Source organism: Oncorhynchus nerka, linkage group LG5, assembly GCF_034236695.1.
Source record: "Oncorhynchus nerka isolate Pitt River linkage group LG5, Oner_Uvic_2.0, whole genome shotgun sequence".
NCBI lineage: Eukaryota > Metazoa > Chordata > Actinopteri > Salmoniformes > Salmonidae > Oncorhynchus > Oncorhynchus nerka.
The window spans coordinates 64,805,519-64,827,075 of NC_088400.1; the positions used below are offsets into that span (position 1 = coordinate 64,805,519).

General features: G+C 43.4%; 1 protein-coding gene across 4 annotated transcripts in view; it reads right to left on the reverse strand.

The window, feature by feature from the left end:
* atp11a (ATPase phospholipid transporting 11A) overlaps positions 1 to 18,781 on the reverse strand; it is a 75,904-nt gene extending 57,123 nt beyond the window's left edge. For all 4 annotated transcript variants that reach the window (XM_065018907.1, XM_065018909.1, XM_065018908.1 and 1 more), the window contains exon 1: positions 18,336 to 18,781. In XM_065018907.1, coding sequence (XP_064874979.1) covers positions 18,336 to 18,374 — 39 coding nt within the window. In that variant the 5' untranslated portion in view covers positions 18,375 to 18,781. The remainder of the gene's footprint in view (positions 1 to 18,335) is intronic.
* Positions 18,782 to 21,557: the final 2,776 nt, after the last annotated feature.

A 21,557-nucleotide genomic window follows, 5' to 3' on the forward strand; every position in this document is an offset into this window, starting at 1 on the left:
ACGACAATGTAACCTCCTGTTCCGAGGACGTGAGGACGACGGTCCGATGTCAGAATGGTTCAGATAATAACTACAGAACGAAGCCAACATCAGCGTGAGCTTTGGTTGCGAATGGTATGAACTTTGAACTCTTATTCACTACAGAAGTGATACCTCCTAGCCTTTGAGTTAGCAACAGCCGCTGCAAACGAGGGTTAGGAAGGAACAGACAGAGTATCCCGTCTACCACACAACGAAGTTACTACAACGTATTCAATTTTCCAGCAGAGACATTCTTCAAAGGACAAAGGACTCGGTTGGGCAACACGGCCTTCCATCTACCACCAACCTCCTGAAGCACAGCTCAGAGTAAATATTTATTGCATTTTCCTTTTCCAAATGGGCGGTAATTTAGAATGCATAAGATGTATTTACGATAGAACAGCTTCGCCCTTTCTTCCTCAGTCTTCCCGCTCTTTCACTCAAACCCAGACCCTTTTCTTTTGTGTAACCAGCTGTCATATCTGTTCCGGCTGCTAGGAATGTTTTCCTTTTTGACGTAATTTGTAATCAAGTTATGATTTAAATATGTGTAATTCTGTGTGATTAGTTAGGTATTTCGTCAATAAATAATTAAACCCAATTTTGTATTGTTGATTCAATTTGTTAGCCAGGGTTCGTGCAGATAACCAAGAATTTACAACTTTCAGATGAGACTGAATTAAGATGACGATTAATATTGACTGCTATTGATGTAAAATATTACTAGGTCTTTAAGAGTTTATTCGGAAGATAACAGCTCTATAAATATTATTTTGTGGTGCCCGACTCTCTAGTTAATCAGGTAATATTAATTACGGAGAAATTATTTTATAGAATATCATGTCATATCACTTAATCCGGCATAGCCAAAAACACGACTGTGTGTGTGTGTGAGAGGTCATGTAAAGTAGACGACATCAAACTATAATCACTTAAACCCCTGAGAGCAGAGCAGAGGCAGGCAGCCAGGCAGGCAGCCAGGCAGGCCAGTCTATAAGACTCAATCTGGACGAGCGGCCAGGCTGACCATGTGAGATCCCCTAGGGCTTTGTCGTCCCTCACTGACTGTTGCATTTTGAAAGTGTGACCGTGCCAACGTGTTGAGAGATCAGGCCTCCCCAGCCCCCCTGCACCTTCATATGGCAGTTCCTGCTATTATAGTAACCATCAGGCTCTGTCTGGAGGCCAGGCTGATTTTCAAAACAACCAACCAAGATGTTAGCGTGTCAGAATTGTGTTCCATGTACGGGGTGAACTGAGATGGTTGGTGTGACTCCTTCTAGGCGACCGTGTGGTAATCTGAAATCAACACCATCTCCACGGTGTGGAACAACAGTCCCTGAGCATACGTGCCTGTGTCAGTGTGTTTGGTTTGGCTCCACCAGTTGAGATCTCAGGCTGATTACGTGTTTAGCTCTAGTCCTGCACCTGTGTGGTGGAGCTCACCTCACCTGACCTCACCTCTGTAGAAACATAACATCAACGGGAGAGAGAGAGAGAGAGCGAGAGAGCGAGAGCGAGAGCGAGAGCGAGGGAGAGAGAGCGGGAGAGAGAGAGAGAGAAAAAAAGAAAGAAACCATTCCCTTCTCCAGCGCCAGCCTGAACTGGAGGACTGTAGTAATTTATACATAGAGAGGCAGGATGGTAATGATCAATGTGCAGAGGTAATAGAAGGTAATATAATTTCTGTCATCCCCAGTGCTCTCGAGCGGCTAGATGTTCTTTACCATTCGACCATCAGATTTGTCACCAATGCTCCTTATAGGACACATCACTGCACTCTAAACTCCTCTGTAAACTGGTCATCTCTGTATACCCGTCGCAAGACCCACTGGTTGATGCTTATTTATAAAACCCTCTTAAGCCTCACTCCCCCCTATCTGAGATATCTACTGCAGCCCTCATCCTCCACCTACAACACCCGTTCTGCCAGTCACATTCTGTTAAAGGTCCCCAAAGCACACACATCCCTGGGTCGCTCCTCTTTTCAGTTCGCTGCAGCTAGCGACTGGAACGAGCTGCAACAAACACTCATACTGGACAGTTTTATCTCAATCTCTTCATTCAAAGACTCAATCATGGACACTCTTACTGACAGTTGTGGTTGATTTACATGATGTATTGTTGACTCTACCTTCTTGCCCTTTGTGCTGTTGTCTGTGCCCAATAATGTTTGTACCATGTTTTGTGATGCTACCATGTTGTGCTGCTGCCATGTTGTGTTGCTAACATGGTATGTTGTTGTCTTAGGTCTCTCTTTATGTAGTGTTGTCTCTCGTCGTGACGTGTGTTTTGTCCTTATATATGTATATATAAACACTTTTTTGTATCCCAGCCCCCATCCCCGCAGGAAGCTTTTTGCCTCTAGGTAGGCCATCACTGTAAATAAGAATGTTCTTAACTGACTTGCCTAGTTAAATAAAGGTTAAATAAAATGTAGATCTTGTCTTTGGAGGAAACATCTCGCCTGTCCCAGTTGTTTCATCTCACTGAAGAGGAAAGGAAAGGAGACAAGGAGAGGAGAGGAAGCCCGGGTGTGGCTATTACGTAATACCTGCTCCAGGTTCCCATTAGTCTTTATGTCACATTGAACCAGCCCAACTATGGAATGCCATAACTACACTGCTGACATATCATCAATACTTCTGCACACTGAAGGTGACTGTTGCATTAAAAAGCGTTGCTATACAAAACACATATGTTCCCTATTCGTTTTTGTGGCTTAACGCTACAACATAAACTCTACATCAGCACCGTATTATTACCATGCCGGTTATTCACTGGGGACAGAGTTTCATAGAGAAAGATATTCACCTACTTCTGTGTCTATCGAGGTCACCGGGGCAGAACACAGTAGCAGCAGCTCTTTATAAAAGCCCACCTGACAGAGGTAGAGGGATCTGTCTATAGAGCCTTATGCTGAGGGAGGCTACAGTAACTCAGCCTACGTATCCACTCCTCTCCTATTCAATCAAAACCAATGGTCACACTACATTTTTACATGATCATAGTTGCACATACAGTACGTCTTTTAGCTACGTATATGGAATTGTAATGTTGCAGTGAAATGACATTTGGGGCATGACGAAACATAGGCCTAGGTACTAACTGAATTCCACACATGTGGTTCATAGAATGTGTAGCCTAGTGTTAATTAAATAACACCTCATCCATGCAGTAGTCTGCTGTAAGACTCAGTACAGGACAGCTCCAGTGCTGCTAGGTGACCTAAACTGGGATATGCTTAACACCCCAGCCATCCTACAATCTAAATTTGACGCCCTCAATCTCACACAAATTATCAATGAACCTACCAGGTACAACCTCAAAAGCCGTAAACACGGGCACCCTCATAGATACCATCCTAACCAACTTGCCCTCCAAATATACCTCTGCTGTTTTCAACATCCGTAATGGGTCTGCGAGCAAACGACCACCCCTCATCACTGTCAAACGCTCCCTAAAACACTTCAGCGAGCAGGCCTTTCTAATTGACCTGGCCCGGATATCCTGGAATGATATTGACCTCATCCCATCAGTAGAGGATGCCTGGTTATTCTTTAAAAGTGCCTTCCTCACCATCTTAAATAAACATGCCCCATTCAAGAAATGTAGAACCAGGAACAGATATAGCCCCTGGTTTTCTCCAGACCTGACTGCCCTTGACCAGCACAAAAACATCTGTGGCGTTCTGCATTAGCATCGAATAGCCCCCGTGATATGCAACTTTTCAGGGAAGTTAGGAACCAATATACACAGGCAGTTAGAAAAGCTAAGGCTAGCTTGTTTAAGCAGAAATTTGCATCCTGTAGCACAAACTCAAAAAAGTTCTGGGACATTTTAAAGTCCATGGAGAATAAGAGCACCTCCTCCCAGCTGCCCACTGCACTGAGACTAGGAGACACTGTCACCACCAATAAATCCACTATAATTGAGAATTTCGATAAACATTTTTCTACGGCTGGCCATGCTTTCCACCTGGCTACCCCAACCCCGGTCAACAGCCCTGCACCCGCCCCCCACAGCAACTCACCCAAGCCTCCCCATTTCTCCTTCACCCAAATCCAGATAGCTGATGTTCTGAAAGAGCTGCAAAATCTGGACCCCTACAAATCAACCGAGCTAGACAATCTGGACCCTCTCTTTCTAAAATTATCTGCCAAAATTGTTGCAACCCCTATTACTGGCGTGTTCAACCTCTCTTTCGTATCGTCTGAGATTCCCAAAGATTGAAAAGCTGCCGCGGTCATCCCCCTCTTCAAAGGGGGAGACACTCTAGCCCCAAACTGCTACAGACCTATATCTATCCTATTCTGCCTTTCTAAGGTCTTCGAAAGCCAAGTTAAAAAATAGATTACTGACCATTTCGAATCCCACCTTTCAACTCTGTCAATCACCACGTTCTTATCGGCAGACTCAACAGACTTGGTTTCTCAAATGATTGCCTCGCCTGGTTCACCAACTACTTCTCTGATAGAGTGACTGACAATCCTACCAATCCCTGACTTCGGCGATGCCATTTACAAAATAGCCTCCAACACTCTACTCAACAAATTGGATGCAGTCTATCACAGTGCCATCCGTTTTGTCACCACAGCCCCATATACTACCCACCACTGTGACCTGTATGCTCTCGTTGGCTGGCACTCGCTTCATACTCGTCGCCAAACCCACTGGCTCCAGGTCATCTACAAGTCTCTGCTAGGTAAAGCCCCGCCTTATCTCAGCTGACTGGTCACCATAGCAGCACCCACTCATAGCACGCGCTCCAGCAGGTATATCTCACTGATCACCCCCAAAGCCAATACTTCCTTTTCCTTCCAGTTCTCTGCTGCCCATGACTGGAACGAACTGAAGAAGAAAAGAAAATCACTGAAGTTGGAGACGCATATCTCCTTCACTAACTTTAAGCACCAGCTGTCAGAGCAGCTCACAGCACCTGTACATAGCACATCTGTAAATATCCCATCCAACTACCTCATCCCCATACTGTTACTTATTTATCTTGCTCCTTTGCACCCCAGTATCTCTACTTGCACATTAATCTTCTGCACATCTACCATTCCAGTGTTTAATTGCTATATTGTAATTACTTCGCCACCATGGCCTATTTATTGCCTTACCTCCCTTATCCTACCTCATTTGCACACACTGTATATAGACTTGTTCTACTGTATGTTTGTTTATTCCATGTGTAACTCTGTGTTGTTGTATGTGTCGAACTACTTTGCTTTATATTGGCCAGGTCGCAGTTGTAAATGAGAACTTGTTCTCAACTAGCCTACCTGGTTAAATAAATGTGAAATATATATATTTTTTTTAATGCATGGGGTCATACAGTAGTCTACTGTAAGGCTCAATACAGGACATCTGCTGAATAACTCTGTTAATAAACTCCTTTCTCCATGCTACAGTGGGTAGGACAGAGGAAGAGGCTATGCTAAGCTATACTAGCCCAAACCTCCTGGGCCTTCGATACACCATCTCCTCATAAATCATCTTCTCACTTCCTCCTTTTGTTCCAGGAGACACTACACACACAGACCATGGCACAAGATGATATCGTAGCCATCTCGGAGGTTAGGGTTAGCACAGAGTGATAGGAAACAGCAACACCTAAGTCCCAGCGTCCCAGGCTCTTTGTTATTGTAGAGGCCGACTTGTCCCAGTCCCAGGGCTATAAGTCAGTCCACCCAGAGCTGAGTGTTCCCAAGGCTGTGTTTTGTCCCAGGCAGGACCAGACAGGCTCCAGGGGGTGTGAAGTGGTGGATATTAGGGTGTAGCAGGATGGAACCAGACGAATTAGTCTATTTCCATGAATTGCTGACTGGCCTTCTGCTACATGGGGAGAAGACTGATCATATTATACTACTGATTCATGGCACACTGTGACAGACGCTGTTTCACTGTCAATGCTTGGACGGGAAACAAAAATGCTGTTCCTCAAAGTATGATTCATTACTAATGTCAAGTAAATGAAGCAATCTGTATTATCACAGACGGAGAGGTTCACAAACTCAATACAAGCCTGATGGAACTTTAAAGGAGAGTTCCGAGTGGCGCAGTGGTCTAAGGCACTGCATCGCAGTGATAGCTGTGACACTAGAGGTCCTGGTTCGAGTCCAGGCTCTGTCGCGACCAGGAGACCCATGGGGTGGTGCACAGTTGGTCAAGCGTCATCCGGGGAGGTTTTGGCCAGCCGGGATGTACTTGTCCCATTTTGCTCTAGCGACTCCTGTGGTGGGCCGGGTGCAATGCACGCTGACACGGTCGCCAGGTTTACGGTGTTTCCTCTGACACATTTGTGCGGCTGGCTTCCGGGTTAAGCGGGCATTGTGTCAAGAAGCAGTGCGGCTTGGCTGGGCCGTGTTTCGGAGGATGCGCGGCTCTCGACCTTCGCCTCTCCCGAGTCCGTACGGGAGTTGCAGCGTTGGGACAAGACTAATTACCAATTGGATATCAAGAAATCGGGGAGAAAAAGGGGGTACCATTTTTCTTTAATACTGCTACACAAACAAGTCATATAAGCAAGGTTGGTTCCTGCATGAGACTGACACCAGGCTTCTTACCTTGAAACTGAGATACTCCTTTTGGTTCCCAGACCAATGTTCTGGGCATACTGCCAAATTGCTTAGTCAATCTGTCACTCGCATGAACCCAACCATGACAGGTTATTAGACAGCAGCATTATTCTAAACATACGATTGAATACACACAGAACATTTCCATCACAATGCATTACTAACGTCAAGTGGAAAAGGTGCAGAGTAACAAAGGTGCAGGTTATCAGTGTGTTCATGTGGTTTCATAAGCAGTATGACTCCCAGAAATGGCTGTGTGACGGCAGCTAGTCTGTTCGTCTGTAGAGTGGTGCCAGGTTTGGTCCTCTCCTCTCTCTTCCCAGGACGGCCACAGCAGCCAGTCATCCACTCACATGGTCTCTGTGTGACTTCCTCAAACAAACCCCCTTTGTCTAAAGCTACCACACACACACACACACACACACACACACACACTGCATTCCAGAGACCGGGAAACACCCAACTCAACCCGACAACACTCAAACCAAGTGCACATAAAAACTCAAGATGTTGTCGCCAAAAGATTTTAGCCTTAGGATTCATATCTGTGTTCAACGGATTCCAAACAAAGCTCCCCATGACTGATCATCTACATGGTCACACTAGTGTGCATGTTACACCATAGAGGCAGTTCTGTTCTGGGCTAAACAGTCACATGATCACACAGGCCGTAGTCATGTGATGGGGGACTGACTGTGTGGTGGGATCAGACCAGCTGACCCTTCAGCAGGGTTAAATATGTTAAAACCTAATCTGCTCAGCTCTACTGAACACAGGCAATGTGAGGAACACCTCAGAGCTCTGTGCTCAGCCAGGTTTGATTATACCTCCACTCCCATCAATTCAAACTTTATCAACTACACAAGCTTCCAACATATAAATGAATGAGATACCAAACGCATTCACAGGGTTGGTTAACTCTTCAGATTCCTCGGGTCTCCATGGAATTAGGTAAATCCACTTTTAGTTCTCGCGCTCCACAAAATGTATTACATTTAGATTCCCTGGTGCCACTAGGGCAGTTTGAAACCCTGATAATGAATGAGTTCACAGAGGTGTGCAATAGTTTTGACTGATTGATTTAGTAAGTTCTTAATGAAGGCTGTGATGTTGCTTGTGTTCTAATGTAATGTACTTGTCATTGGATCTTGTTATATTTCTTTAAAATCTTTTGCTTTGTGGTCTCAGGCCACCATTGAAAATTAACACTGGTCTCAACTGGACTCCCCTGATTAAATAAAAGTAGCTAAGAATGTATCAAATGACAATAGAACAGACTCCAAAACAGAAATGCCAAAAGACCTGTCAATTCTAAGTCTGTGTTCAAAAACCTAGCGGGGGTGTAAGTGGGAGCGTCACAGTGAAAGTGTCTCTCTGGTCTCAGTGTAAAAGGTTACATCGCCGTGCACTGCCCACATACTGTAACAATGAGGAGGGCTCGTAAAGCTCTGCATTGACATGATTGGGACTTCCTGTATAAACACAAACACTTCTTTGACAACTTCCTTCACAAAAGCTCTGAGAAGCGTAAGAAGTATACATGCCCTGACTTCTGCAGAGGCCGGATCTCAGTAAATGCTGTACAGCCACTGCAGACCTCAGATTGACCATACAGAGGCTTTAAGGCTGTCTGTCTGTGGTGCTATCTAATCCTCCAGACTAGAGCCAGGCGTGTGTGTGTTGGCCCTGTGGCATCACTTCACTACACTCTCACCTTAGCAGCACCAGTCAATCTCCTACTACCTATAAAACATTCACCAGCTAAAGCCAGGACCAAAAATAGCATAGACCTGTCAGGAACCTCCCTGTCATAGAGCTAGGAGCCAGCCAGGGGACAACACAGACCACAGTCACAGCTCTGACTCCTTTAACCCTTTATTTAGTTCGTTTGAATGAAAACATTGAAAATCGATACCAGTGAAAGTTTTGAACGGAGAGAGTTGAGGTTATTTTTTTCTGACTTGAAGCCGAATTGTTTTGACTAGCAGAAATGTCTCTCACACTCACTCAACGTGCAGCCAGGCATAACAACCCAATACCTCTCCGTCAGAGCACTGACAGCAGCCTGACAGCAGCCTCGCTCTTCTCTCCTAAACGCTTCAAATCGATCTGTGGGCACATTGTATCCACTCACCTCACCAGGCGTTTGATAGACAAAAGGCTGCCAGCAAGAGCCAGCTATCTTTAAATAGATCATTTAGCAGATTACAGACCTAGACTGAGGGATTTCTAAGCACGCAGAGACAAAAGGACCTGGTAGGGAAGTGATACTGAAACAATGGAAATCTGTTCTGAAGTTCACGGAGCTCGCAAAGTAAAAGTTGAAAAAGAATGTCTTTGTGAGATCAGATTAGGCAATGAAGCGAATTGTAATACTTGTATCATTACGGTGCCTCAGCCCACTCACAATATGTGGACAACGAATACGATCATCTGTGATATTTGATCACAGGATATGACACAGATATACACACACATACATACACTGAATGTACAAAACATTAAGGTCACCTGCTCTTTCCATGACAGACTGACCAGGTGAATCAAATGAAATGTTATTGGTCACATACACATGGTTAGCAGATGTTATTGGTCACATACACACGGTTAGCAGATGTTATTGGTCACATACACATGGTTAGCAGATGTTATTGGTCACATACACACGGTTAGCAGATGTTATTGGTCACATACACACGGTTAGCAGATGTTATTGCGAGTCTGACAAAATACTTGTGCTTTTAGTTCCGACGGTGCAGCAATATCTAACAATTCCCCAACAACTATCTAATACACACAAATCTAAGTAAAAAAATGGAATAAGAATATAAATATATGGATGAGCAATGACAGAGCGACCCTTGTGGGGCCCCAGTGTTGAGGATCAGCGAAGTGGAGATGTTGTTTCCTACCTTCACCACCTGGGGGTGGCCCATCAGGAAGTTCAGGACCCAATTGCACAAGGTGAGGTTTCGTATAGCTATAATGATTGTTTGAAGGTAGGTGGGGTCAGGAGTTCCTGTATAAACACAAACTCACTTCTTTGACAACTTCCTTCACAGCAGCTCTGCATGAAAGCTATGATCCCTTATTCATTTACTTGTTAAATCCCCCCCAATCAGTGTAGATGAAGGTGAGGAGACAGGTTAAAGAAGGATTTTTAAGCATTGAGACATGAATTGTGTACACGTGCCATTCAGAGGGTGAATGGGCAAGACAAGATATTGAACTGCCTTTGAACGGGGTATAGTAGTAGGTGTCAGGCGCAAGTTTCCTGTGTGTATCAAGAAAGGTCGACCACCCAAAGGACATACAGCCAACTTGATACAATCCCCTAGGAACGCTTTTGACACCTTTTAGGCGTCCATGCCCCGATTAATTAAGGCTGTTCTGTGGCAAGGGGGGGAAGGAGTTCCTAATGTGTTGTACACTCAGTGTATATTTAAGTCTACTTTAGTCAGTGGTGACACAATGACCTCAGAAAGCCCCCATTCCAGCACTTTCCATGTCCTCACAATCCACTCAACCACAGTTCAGAGCATGAAGAGATTGTTTTTATTACCCAGACAATTCAATTAGACTTCCATCACCACGTTATTATAAAGCCTCTCTCTCATTCCCCAACCCTTCTCTCTCTCGTTACTGGTTTCAGTCCACGAAACCTCTCCCCTTTTCCTGTGAGTGTGTAATGCTGCTGTCTCACCCCAGGCCTCCTGGCTGATGGGCGGTCACATGATGATCCAATGACCCAGTACTCCAGGGAAACAAAATCCCTCTGTCTACACTGAGGTCTTCCTCTATGAGACTGAGGTCTTCCTCTATGAGACTGAGGTCTTCCTCTGTGAGACTGAGGTCTTCCTCTGTGAGACTGAGGTCTTCCTCTGTGAGACTGAGGTCTTCCTCTATGAGACTGAGGTCATCCTCTGAGACTGAGGTCTTCCTCTGTGAGACTGAGGTCTTCCTCTGTGAGACTGAGGTCTTCTTCTATGAGACTGAGGTCTTCCTCTATGAGACTGAGGTCTTCCTCTGTGAGACTGAGGTCTTCCTCTATGAGACTGAGGTCTTCCTCTATGAGACTGAGGTCATCCTCTGAGACTGAGGTCTTCCTCTGTGAAACTGAGGTCTTCCTCTGTGAGACTGAGGTCTTCCTCTATGAGACTGAGGTCTTCCTCTATGAGACTGAGGTCTTCCTCTCTGAGACTGAGGTCTTCCTCTGTGAGACTGAGGTCTTCCTCTGTGAGACTGAGGTCTTCCTCTGTGAGACTGAGGTCTTCCTCTGTACTGAGGTCTTCCTCTGTGAGACTGAGGTCTTCCTCTATGAGACTGAGGTCTTCCTCTATGAGACTGAGGTCATCCTCTGAGACTGAGGTCTTCCTCTGTGAGACTGAGGTCTTCCTCTATGAGACTGAGGTCTTCCTCTATGAGACTGAGGTCTTCCTCTATGAGACTGAGGTCTTCCTCTGTGAGACTGAGGTCTTCCTCTGTGAGACTGAGGTCTTCCTCTGTGAGACTGAGGTCTTCCTCTGTGAGACTGAGGTCTTCCTCTGATGATCAGAGACAACAGAGTTGTAGCAGGATCTTGTTAGAACATGGTACAATTCAGGAAAATATCATTATCTTTGATTAATAGGAGATGGTGTGTGTTTTTCATGTCAAAACAGAATGACACTTTGACAGTTTTCTGCTGCAGAGAACACATCCTTACGTGATGAAGACCAAAGTTCAAATTCAGACTGCCATGTCTTTGTTCTAGTTTTCAGACGACCTTTCTTGTACATTATGTATGACAGACAAGCCATAGACAGTCAATCACATGAGTGTTTAAAATGTTTTCTATGACGACAACCAATGTTGAAAGGTCAGAGGTCACAGCCTAAACACATCAGCAGCGTGACGTCTATAGAACCAACCATTAACTTCTAATCGAACTAGTCTTTGTGCTCCATTATAACCCTGAAAAGGTTTTTTTAAAAGGGGATCACACACTGGTTTTCCGCTCCGCTCGTCCGGACACGGGCCAGAGAGCTGGGTGCATGAACCCTGATGTCCTTGGTCGTCACTGTGGGAACAGGAGGAGGATCTATATTATGGTAAGCTGCACCACGGCTCTCACCTATGGTGTTGACACAGTGGATAAAATAGTACTACGCCTCAGTGTGTTTCATTAGCTCCCTATCAGCCGTGAAATAAAGCTGCCACCTGTGCCCTCAGCCACTCCCCCCTCTCTTTCATCTCCTCTCTCCATCTCTTCCTCTTTTACTCAGTGACAGTCTGTTTCAAGGAGGCTCAAGACACCCCCCTCTCCCCATCGTACACTCATTCACACAATTTATTCCAAGGACAGGCAGTGTGTCTCCAAGTTGTCATGGCACATTCTTCAAGAATTCTGACAATTATTTAACCATTAGCTCCTCATTTCCATCCCAGCAGGGGACCGTGAGGAGGGACGTCCATTTGTAACTAGTTGCTCGTCAATAATCTGATTAATATCAGTCATAATAGATCAAAGGGAATGTCAAGCTCTTTCTCTCTCTCTCTTTCATAATGTATTTCCAGGCTGAGCGTGCAGTCCTGAACGATCCCTCCACATAGAAATGTATTGTGTAGAATGGACAATGTTCTATCATACAGTGTTCTATCACATTTCTATCTACATTCAGTTTTATGAATGTGTCGTGCTGGGCTACTTTCATCCTGACATCACTGTAGATTAGAACCGTTTCAGTTGGATCACATGGAACAGGTTTTGAGCAGCTCCCTCTGGGCTCTGGGACCAGTGACCTAATAACAAAACACTGCTAAAAGTAAGGGAGTACTGTCATTGAGATTGGATTGAATTGAGCCCAAATCCATTTCAACCTTTTGAGATGCACCTGAGCAATGTTCCTGTCTCTGTGTGATCTCTAAAGAATGAGTGTGTGCTGTGTAGTGAGACCTGATTCTCTGAGGGGGGCGGCATTAAGGGTTATGCCCCCCTTTATCAGCACTCTTTATCAGCACCTGGTCGTGCTGCTGCTCCAGTTTCAACTGTTCTGCCTATGGAATCCTGACCTGTTCCCCGGACGTGCCACCAGTCCCAGACCTATTGTTTGACCATGCTAGTCATGTATGAACATTTGAACATCTTGGCCATGTTCTGTTATAATCTCCACCCGGCACAGCCAGAAGAGGACTGGCCACCCCTCATAGCCTGGTTCCTCTCTAGGATTTGGCCTTTCTAGGGAGTTTTTCCTAGCCAACGTGCTTCAACACCTGCATTGCTTGCTGTTTGGGGTTTTAGGCTGGGTTTCTGTACAGCACTTTGAGATATCAGCTGATGTACAAAGGGCTATATAAATACATTTGATTGGATTTGATTTAGTGTTCCCATCCAAGGGCCTGCAACCAACACGTGGAACATTACCAAGTTCAACCACTCACTGGCTCAATCTCTCCTGATGTGGCCTTTTCTGCTTCGTTAAATCACTGCAATCCATCATCAGCCTCTTGGTCCACAGGGCCCTCCGTGTGTAGGTTGATACTCAGCAGTACGGTTGGTAATACTGGAGCTGTAGCAGCTCAATAGTTATAGGCAGGGCCAAAGATATACAGAGTTTGGTGGTCAACTTGCTTTGAGATTCTAGAATTATGATGGGCACCATGTTGGAACCAAATGAATGGAAAGTAGAATGTTATTGTTATTGGATGGAAAGGAATTAACTGGATACTTAAAGGAGAGCAACAAGACAAAATGGATTAAGGAGGAGCTCTGTGGATCCCTGTTCAAGAAGTAGCCCCGTCTGTCCGCACAGAGACACACGTACAGTATGAGGGTGTTAAGTCATATGTTATTACCACCTGGCTGAAAGACCCTGGACCGAGAGACACAGAGGGGTGGGTGCAGCGAGGTGTGATAACACTGTGATTACACAGCTCACACAGTCATAATACCTGCTATTTAACCTGGCTACAGCTAGATCAATACGGGAAGCTTGAGTCAAAGCTCTATGAGTGAGGTCTTCAGGGGAAATACGTACTCATGTCCATTGAGAGTTGCATAGTATTTTCATGCATCAAGTCTACTTCAAGGAAATGAGCTTATTTTTCTTTATCTCAGAAAAATGGTTTTAAAGAGGCCAAGCATATTACATCATATTGTAATGTACAGTACAGCTTTTGAATTGATGGAATTTGCACAACAACAAAAACAAATATTTTTTGATCAGATAAAATGTTTGTGTGAACTTTAGAAACCCCTGACCGGATCCTAAGTCTAAACACTAACGACAAGTGGTGTCATGGCCCGTTATCCGTTTAGCTCAGATCCTACTAATCCCAAAACGTCCCTCCTGTCCCGTTCTGTCCCTAGAAACACAGCACAACAGTCACAACACCATACATAGGCAGTAGACCGTGTGTAAGTATCCCACTGGTGGACACAGATGCTGTAGTACTGTATTACTATCAGGAATAATGAAACACTAAGAACATGCTATACAGTACATATAATATAACAGAGTATAGGCTACATTACATAATGGTAACATTACATGCTCATGAGTTTCCCTTTCAAAGCAAGTTAATTCAATATCTTCTTGTCCCAGTTGGAGAGATCCATTGTGCAGTCAGATATGATCATTTACATGTGTGTATATTCACCTCATAATCACCTCTCAACAACATGATCCCATTATATCATGACATGGTTCTAGTGTTTCATTAAGGTCCCTCCCCCTGGCGAGTATAAATGAGATTATCTATCTATGTGGACAGCGAGAGAGAGAGAGAGAGAGAGAGAGAGAGAGAGAGAGCTCCCCCACTCCTCACCTAATCCCCAGGAGACAGGAAGTCAGCAGGAGAGAGACTTCCTGTCCAGACGAGCTGATTAGTCAGCAGCCAAACAGCCACGGCCCGAGAGTTTCAGGCTCAGTCCCACCTTTCTAGTATTGACCAGTGTGTTACTGTTCCTATGTGCTTGTGTCTGTCTGTCGGTCGGTCGCCCGATCTGCTTCATACATGTTTCATCGCTCACCTTCGTGTTAATGAATAATGCATTACTGTCTCTATGCTGTTGTTGTTTCTATGTTTCTGTGTATGTGTATGATTTTGTACTTGTGTTTTGAGTGAACCCTCAGGAATAGGGAAGAGTAGCTGCTGCGGGAACCAAATAATTGAATAGCGAACAGATGTCATTGGCTGAGACTGATGACAGAATCATGACATGTTGACAAGGAGGAGATGGTGGAAAAATGCATAAAAAGACAACCAGGAGAGGAACAGCGGGCACCTTGTGCAAACTGACAGCTACAAAGATTACAGTGCTGCCTTTGAACACTTTTGCGGGAATGACAATTTGAAATTGTCAACCTAAAAAAGGTACACTTGCATAACTGTGTGTGTGAGTGTGTGTGTAAAAATCTTCTCCTCTCCTCTTTTTCTCCTCCTCTTTTCTCCTAACGCCAGACAGCATTACTACGCATTAGATCAAAGTTCAGGGGGGCCCGAGCTTTTCGTTACACATTACACTCTCGCTCTCTCCACAGTCCGCTCTCTCCACAGTCCCCTCGTGACTAACTAACCCAGTGCGTACTGCATCCAAGGGCTTGCCTCCCTCTACTCACGGTCACAGGACTGCTCTCTAATAGATACCATTGATGCCTATCAAAAGTTACAGTATGTTATTCAATAGTCATGTATGTGGTGAAGTCCTATGGATATAGTTTTATAGCCAATCACCAAGACAACATCACTATTTGCTATTCTTTAATTCACGCCCATCATCTCTCAACAGAGCGAGGCTGTGTGAATCAGAGTCTGTCTGTCTGTCAGCCCGTCTGTTTGCTGATAAACACACGTCTCAACACGCGGCTACAGTCATGGCCTTCAGAGGTGACGCGCTGGACGACTCGCATGTATACCCCGACTAGTCCATTGATGTTCTGTGTAGTTTTGTTGTTGAGCCAAAGATGCCATGTTATTGAGGTGATCCATTCATCACAAATAATCACTGAAGCACAAAATGGAATAAACTGAAGTTTCTCTCTGCCACAATTCAGATCTATAAGCAGTATGCATATTAAGCCCAGAGAGCCAGGTGTGTGCACTGGGCAGCTACCCTTTAATACCTGAGAGCACCACGCTATGTCTCATTCATTCAGTTAATGGCTACAGTCAGTAATATGTCCATAAGCTTCTTCAAATGCCTCTGACCCCGTGGCCTCATGGGAGCAGCCCTCTGGATTAGCGCCAAACACGCATTACTGTACTGAACTGGATAACCCTCAGCCCATAGTCTCCGCTATTGATTCCCCCAGCAGCACACATCAGCCCTAAAACCACTGGATTACGAAGTCTCCACAAAACTATGCTAGACATATTGGTCTAATGTGTGGTAATGGGATGTGTTCCTGCCTGGTCATTAAGACAGAAGGAGTGTTTGTTTGCTTTAGGTAAACCAGTGGAGGCTGGTGGGAGGAGCTATAGGAGGATGTGTTCATTGTAAGAGCTGGAATAGAACGGTATCAAAACACATCCAACATATGGAAACCATGTTTGAATCCGTTCCATTTATTCCATTCATTACAATGAGCCTGTCCTCCTATAGCTCCTCCCACCAGCCTCCTCTGATGTAAACTTATGAACAGGTGGTTTATGGATATCTGAAATATTTTTGCTTAATCTTTTAACATGCAACACAGAACATAAATCAATTGGTAGAAGTGTGTATTTGCACTGTTGGGATCTTATTGTTTTACAGAACTTTACCAGGGGTCTCTACCTCATGAGTTCAATTCCATTATTGTTACGTTTACATTTCAGTCAATGATTCAGTTTTCAGTCATTATTCTTCCTAAATTAAAACGTACTGAATTGATGGTTTGGCGTGTGCTGTCAATTACGTCTGTCATTGCGCACATCAGTTTGACTTTATCCTATCTGCCAACCAATGTGCGCTTATATCATAATCTATTTCATGAAAAAGACATGAGGTGACATTGATGCTGTATCAGCAGTCAGCACAGGTTCCTGGTGACGACAGAAGACAACCATATATCAATAAATGATTTTGTCAGCAACTAGGCTGTAAATTACATACACAAATCTAATAGGCTACAAGTGACTACTCTGTTAAGCTCGAGGAACAATTGTAGAACCCTATAGACTTCAATTGTGGTTTAAATGCAACTATGATGGTTTGCTCTTTCCGTATTCTAAGAGGGAGTCCACACTTCACCTTACAGAGTCAAGACAATAGTGACATTGTTCAATTCAAATAGTTTAAACCGACCCATTACAAACTCCTTGCTTAATTTATTTGAATTGTTATGATGTAGCCTATTTAACCCTTTACACTCTAGGGAATTGGCCGATATGGATAGGGCTAAATTGAAATGTTTCTTACAGAATAAATATTAAAATGCATAACCATTGTAGCAACTGAAAGGGAACAGTTTGAAGAAAATGATGAGACGAAAGATGAGTACACAACAGCTCACCTGACAACCAAACAACATCAACATTACACTTGATTTTATGTGCATTTACACCACATTTGTTGATAACGAAATCTGAAAATACTCTGGACACATTCAGTAACCTGATAAGACTATTCCTGGAAAATGTGGGGTAGGTGCAACATAAACAACGTTTGAGTGAGAGGACTAACTGGTGTCTCCAAGTAACCACACCTCTCCAAAGTGTGAACAGTTCCTAAGCAATTTCAATGCACTTTTAATGACTCAAAGAAGAGTCTTCAACTATAAGGTATTTTTTTGCTCTCCTAGCTGTGACGTTGAGGAACTAGAGCAAGCACACTTGTAATTCTTTAATTTGGAACACACCTGAATCGCCGCCATCACACAATTACTGTTTGTTTACACAACCCAAAAACGGTCCGTTATAAATCGCAATTTAGGTCAGGTGGGCATGATTTGAAAGCTTGTTCTATTGCCAACATGACTAGCTAAGTTATAAAATACGATCTAACAGCTTTTACGAGGCAATTCAGAGAAACAAATCGTACTTTTGGTGTACATAGAAAGGAGTCATTGGTGCATTCGGGTGCGTGTGCCAAGACACATTTTCTTCATAATAAACAAAGTCTCATTCTGTTCAGAACAACAAAGAGTATGACGACATGTCATATTGTAACTGTACATAAAACATAATGGTCATAAACGTTGACACTGTATATGACATGAGTTTTATAATTTCGAAATGTGAAGTTCACATTTGGACTCACTGATTGGCTTGCCTGTATGACATCAACGCGGTATTTACTATAATCCTCAATGTCTCATATTTCAAAATACATTATTAAGTTATCTTAATTTATTCAGACAACAAAACATTTGCAAATGTTGCCCAATTAGCGGGTGGGATAGAGGCAATATTTTGTCGTGCGTGGTCCTCAAATTCAGGAAGGCTGTCAGTCAAAACCCACACAGCGCTGTGAAGTGCATAGCCAGAGCTCTGACGTCATGTATAGAGTGTTCCTGTACTGCCACTACGTTCCAATTTAGGAGCTTATTAGTGCGGAAATCTGCCATTTCAACCGGTATATGGGTACGAGTGTATAGGGCAACATAGGAAATGCATAATTGTTCATAGAAACGCAACAATGTTTCATTGAGAATAGACTGTAAAAGCCGCAACCACCTGACCAACAAGTTGGTAGCCTAGACCCCATATACTTTTGTTTTGGCACAACCAAATGGATCCCAAGAAAGTAATTTAGTGCAATAGGCTACTTACCCATCTGGTGATGAACTTGCGAATAGAGCTAAAATCCATTCTTTAACAGGTTCCAGCTGCTCCAAGCAATTTCTTTTTGGCCGTCTTCTTTAATCTTTTGACGCTAGCTAATTTTTTATTTCTACTCTATACTCCATGACTTTCGGACGGTCCCCTTTTTCTGCCTAATAACTATAATAGTCTGGGTGCGACTATTGTAATCCTATACGATCAGTCACCTATTTGTCTCTCTATGAAAGGTAAAGCTCAAATGTCCACGCGCTTTCATAGTTCTGGTTTCATTCATATGCTGACATGTTAGTCTATGATTCAGCAGCCAGTGCGGTATTTTTTTCCCTAATGTGTCAGACGCAAAGTCCCCTACTTCTACTAGTCAGAAGTAGCGTCTTCTTTTTCCTCTCCTGCCTTCTCTCGCTCACCTTCCTCGCGCCGGTAATCTTCTTGGCTCTCCGCTGTGGGAAATAGCAGTTTTTCTTCCATCATAGGCTACGTCACTGGGAGCCATAAGCGCTTGCGCACTCTAGTGTCACACACTTACCAACTGGAATGTATCAGCTTCGGTCAGGCATGCATGCTCATGTCTTTTCTCAGCAGAATCGCTTAAAACTTCTTCAGGATTGGTGGGTCCCCTGCGGATGGTTGAGCTAATGTAGATTTATGCGATTAGCATGAGGTTGTAAGTAACAAGAACATTTACCAGGACATAGACATATCTGATATTGGCAGAAAGCTTATATTCTTATTAATCTAACTGCACTGTCCAATGTACAGTAGCTATTACAGTGAAAGAATACCATGCTATTGTTTGAGGAGAGTGCACAGTTTTGAACATGAAAAGTTATTAATAAACAAATTAGGCCCATTTGGGCAGTCTTGATACAACATTTTGAACAGAAATGCAATGGTTCCTTGGATCAGTCTAAAACTTTGCACATACACTGCTGCAATCTAGTGGCCAAAATCTAAATTGCACCTGGGCTGGAATAATACATTATGGCCTTTCTTTTCCATTTCAAAGATGATGGTTTTTTTCTTTGTATTATCTTTTACCAGATTTAATGTGTTATATTCTAATACATTCATTTCACATTTCCACAAACTTCAAAGTGTTTCATTTTAAATGGTACCAAGAATATGCACATCTTTGCTTCAGGGCCTGATCTACAGACAGTTAGATTTGGGCATGTCATTTTAGGTAAACATTTTTGGGGAAAAGGGTCCAATCCTATAGATGTTCTTAACTAATTCACAAAACTGTTGCACTAAGAGTTAGAAACAAAATTGAATGGCAAATTCTCCATTAATGCATGGCAGCGAACTATGGTAAAGTTTTGGACCATAAAGCCTAATTCATTTTGGCACGTGCAGGCTACAATAAACTTCAATCAAAAAGTGTGTTTGTGAGAGGGAGAAAGAGAGAGTTCACAAACCTGCTCTACTAACACACTGAAGCCTCAGGGCCAGAACATCCAATCAATCAGATCAAGCCAAATTACAACACAGTCATAACAAAACATGGCACCCAGTAGAGGAAAAGCTGTGCAACCACTGCACCACAGCAAAACCCAAAACAGAGCTGTATTTCCTGACAAAATGTCACAAATTTAAAACAATTAGAGAGTGTCATTTCACCAAATTTGAAACCCTTTCTCAAGGTTTCAAAGACCTCTCTGATGAGGATAGGCTAACTGTCCTGTTGCGGGAGGACGCAGAGAGGTGTGTGTTGGCAGCACACTACATCGCTGCCTGCCATATAATGAGGGACATAGTCATGCCAATAAAGCTAATTGAATTGAGAGAGAGCGACTTGAATCAGTTATAGAACCTATTGCCCTTTTATGGTTGTGAGGTCTGGGGTCCGCTTTCCAACCAATAATTCACTAAATGGGACAAACACCAAATTGAGACTCTGCATGCAGAATTCTGCAAAAAATATCCTCAGTGTACAACATAAAACACCACATAATGCATGCAGAGCAGAATTAGGCCCGATACCCACTAATTATCAAAATCCAGAAAAGAGACATTTCTACAACCACCTAAAAGGAAGCGATTCCCAAACCTTCCATAACAAAGCCATCACCTACAGAGAGAGGAACCTGGAGAAGAGTCCCCTAAGCAAGCTGGTCCTGGGGCTCTGTTCACAAACACAGACCCCACAGAGCCCCAGCACAGCGACACAATTAGACCCAACCAAATCATAAGAAAACAAAAAGATAATTACTTAACACATTGGAAAGAATGAACAAAAAAACAGAGCAAACTAGAACTAGTTTGGCCCTAAACAGAGAGTACACAGTGGCAGAATACCTGACCAATGTGACTGCCCCAAACATAAGGAAAGCTTTGACTATGCACAGACATAGTGAGCATAGCCTTGCTATTGAGAAAGAACGCCTTAGCCGGTCTTCTCTTGAGAGCCAAGTCTGTCTATGTGCACACTGCCCACAAAAGGAGGTGGAACCTGAGCTGCACTTCCTAAACTCCTGCCCAATGTATGACCATATTAGAGACACATATTTCCCTCAGATTACACAGACCCACAAAGAATTTGAAAACAAACCCAATTCTGATAAACACCCCATTTCTACTGGGTGAAATACCACAGTGTGCCATCACAGCAGCAAGATTTGTGACCTGTTGCCACAAGAAAAGGGCAACCAGTGAAGAACAAACACCATTGTAAATTACAACCCATATTTATGTTTATTTATTTTCCCTTTTGTACATTAACTATTTGCACATCGTTACAACACTGTATATTGACATACTATACAACATTTTAAATGTCTTTATTATTTTGGAACTTTTGTGAGTGTAATGTTTATTGTTCATTTGCATTGTTCATTTCACTTTTATTTATTATCTACTTCACTTGCTTTGGCAATGTTAACTGATGCTTCCCATGCTAATAAAGCCCTTGAATTGAAATTGAATTGAGAGTGAGAGCGAGAGACAGAGACACAGAGACAGAGAGACAGAGAGACAGAGAGACAGAGAGAGACAGAGAGTTGTCCACTACTTGGGTCATGAAATGCTTGCCTTGTACCCAAAGTCTGGGAACTGTCCACACTCCTGGTTCTGAAATGCAAAATAACTGTCTTTCGATACGGCTGTATTTCATTGCAATTAATTCCAATATATATTTTTTAAATTAACATTGAAAATGTATTTCAAAATTAACAGTCAACTAGCTCTCTACTTAACTTACAATTTGACCAC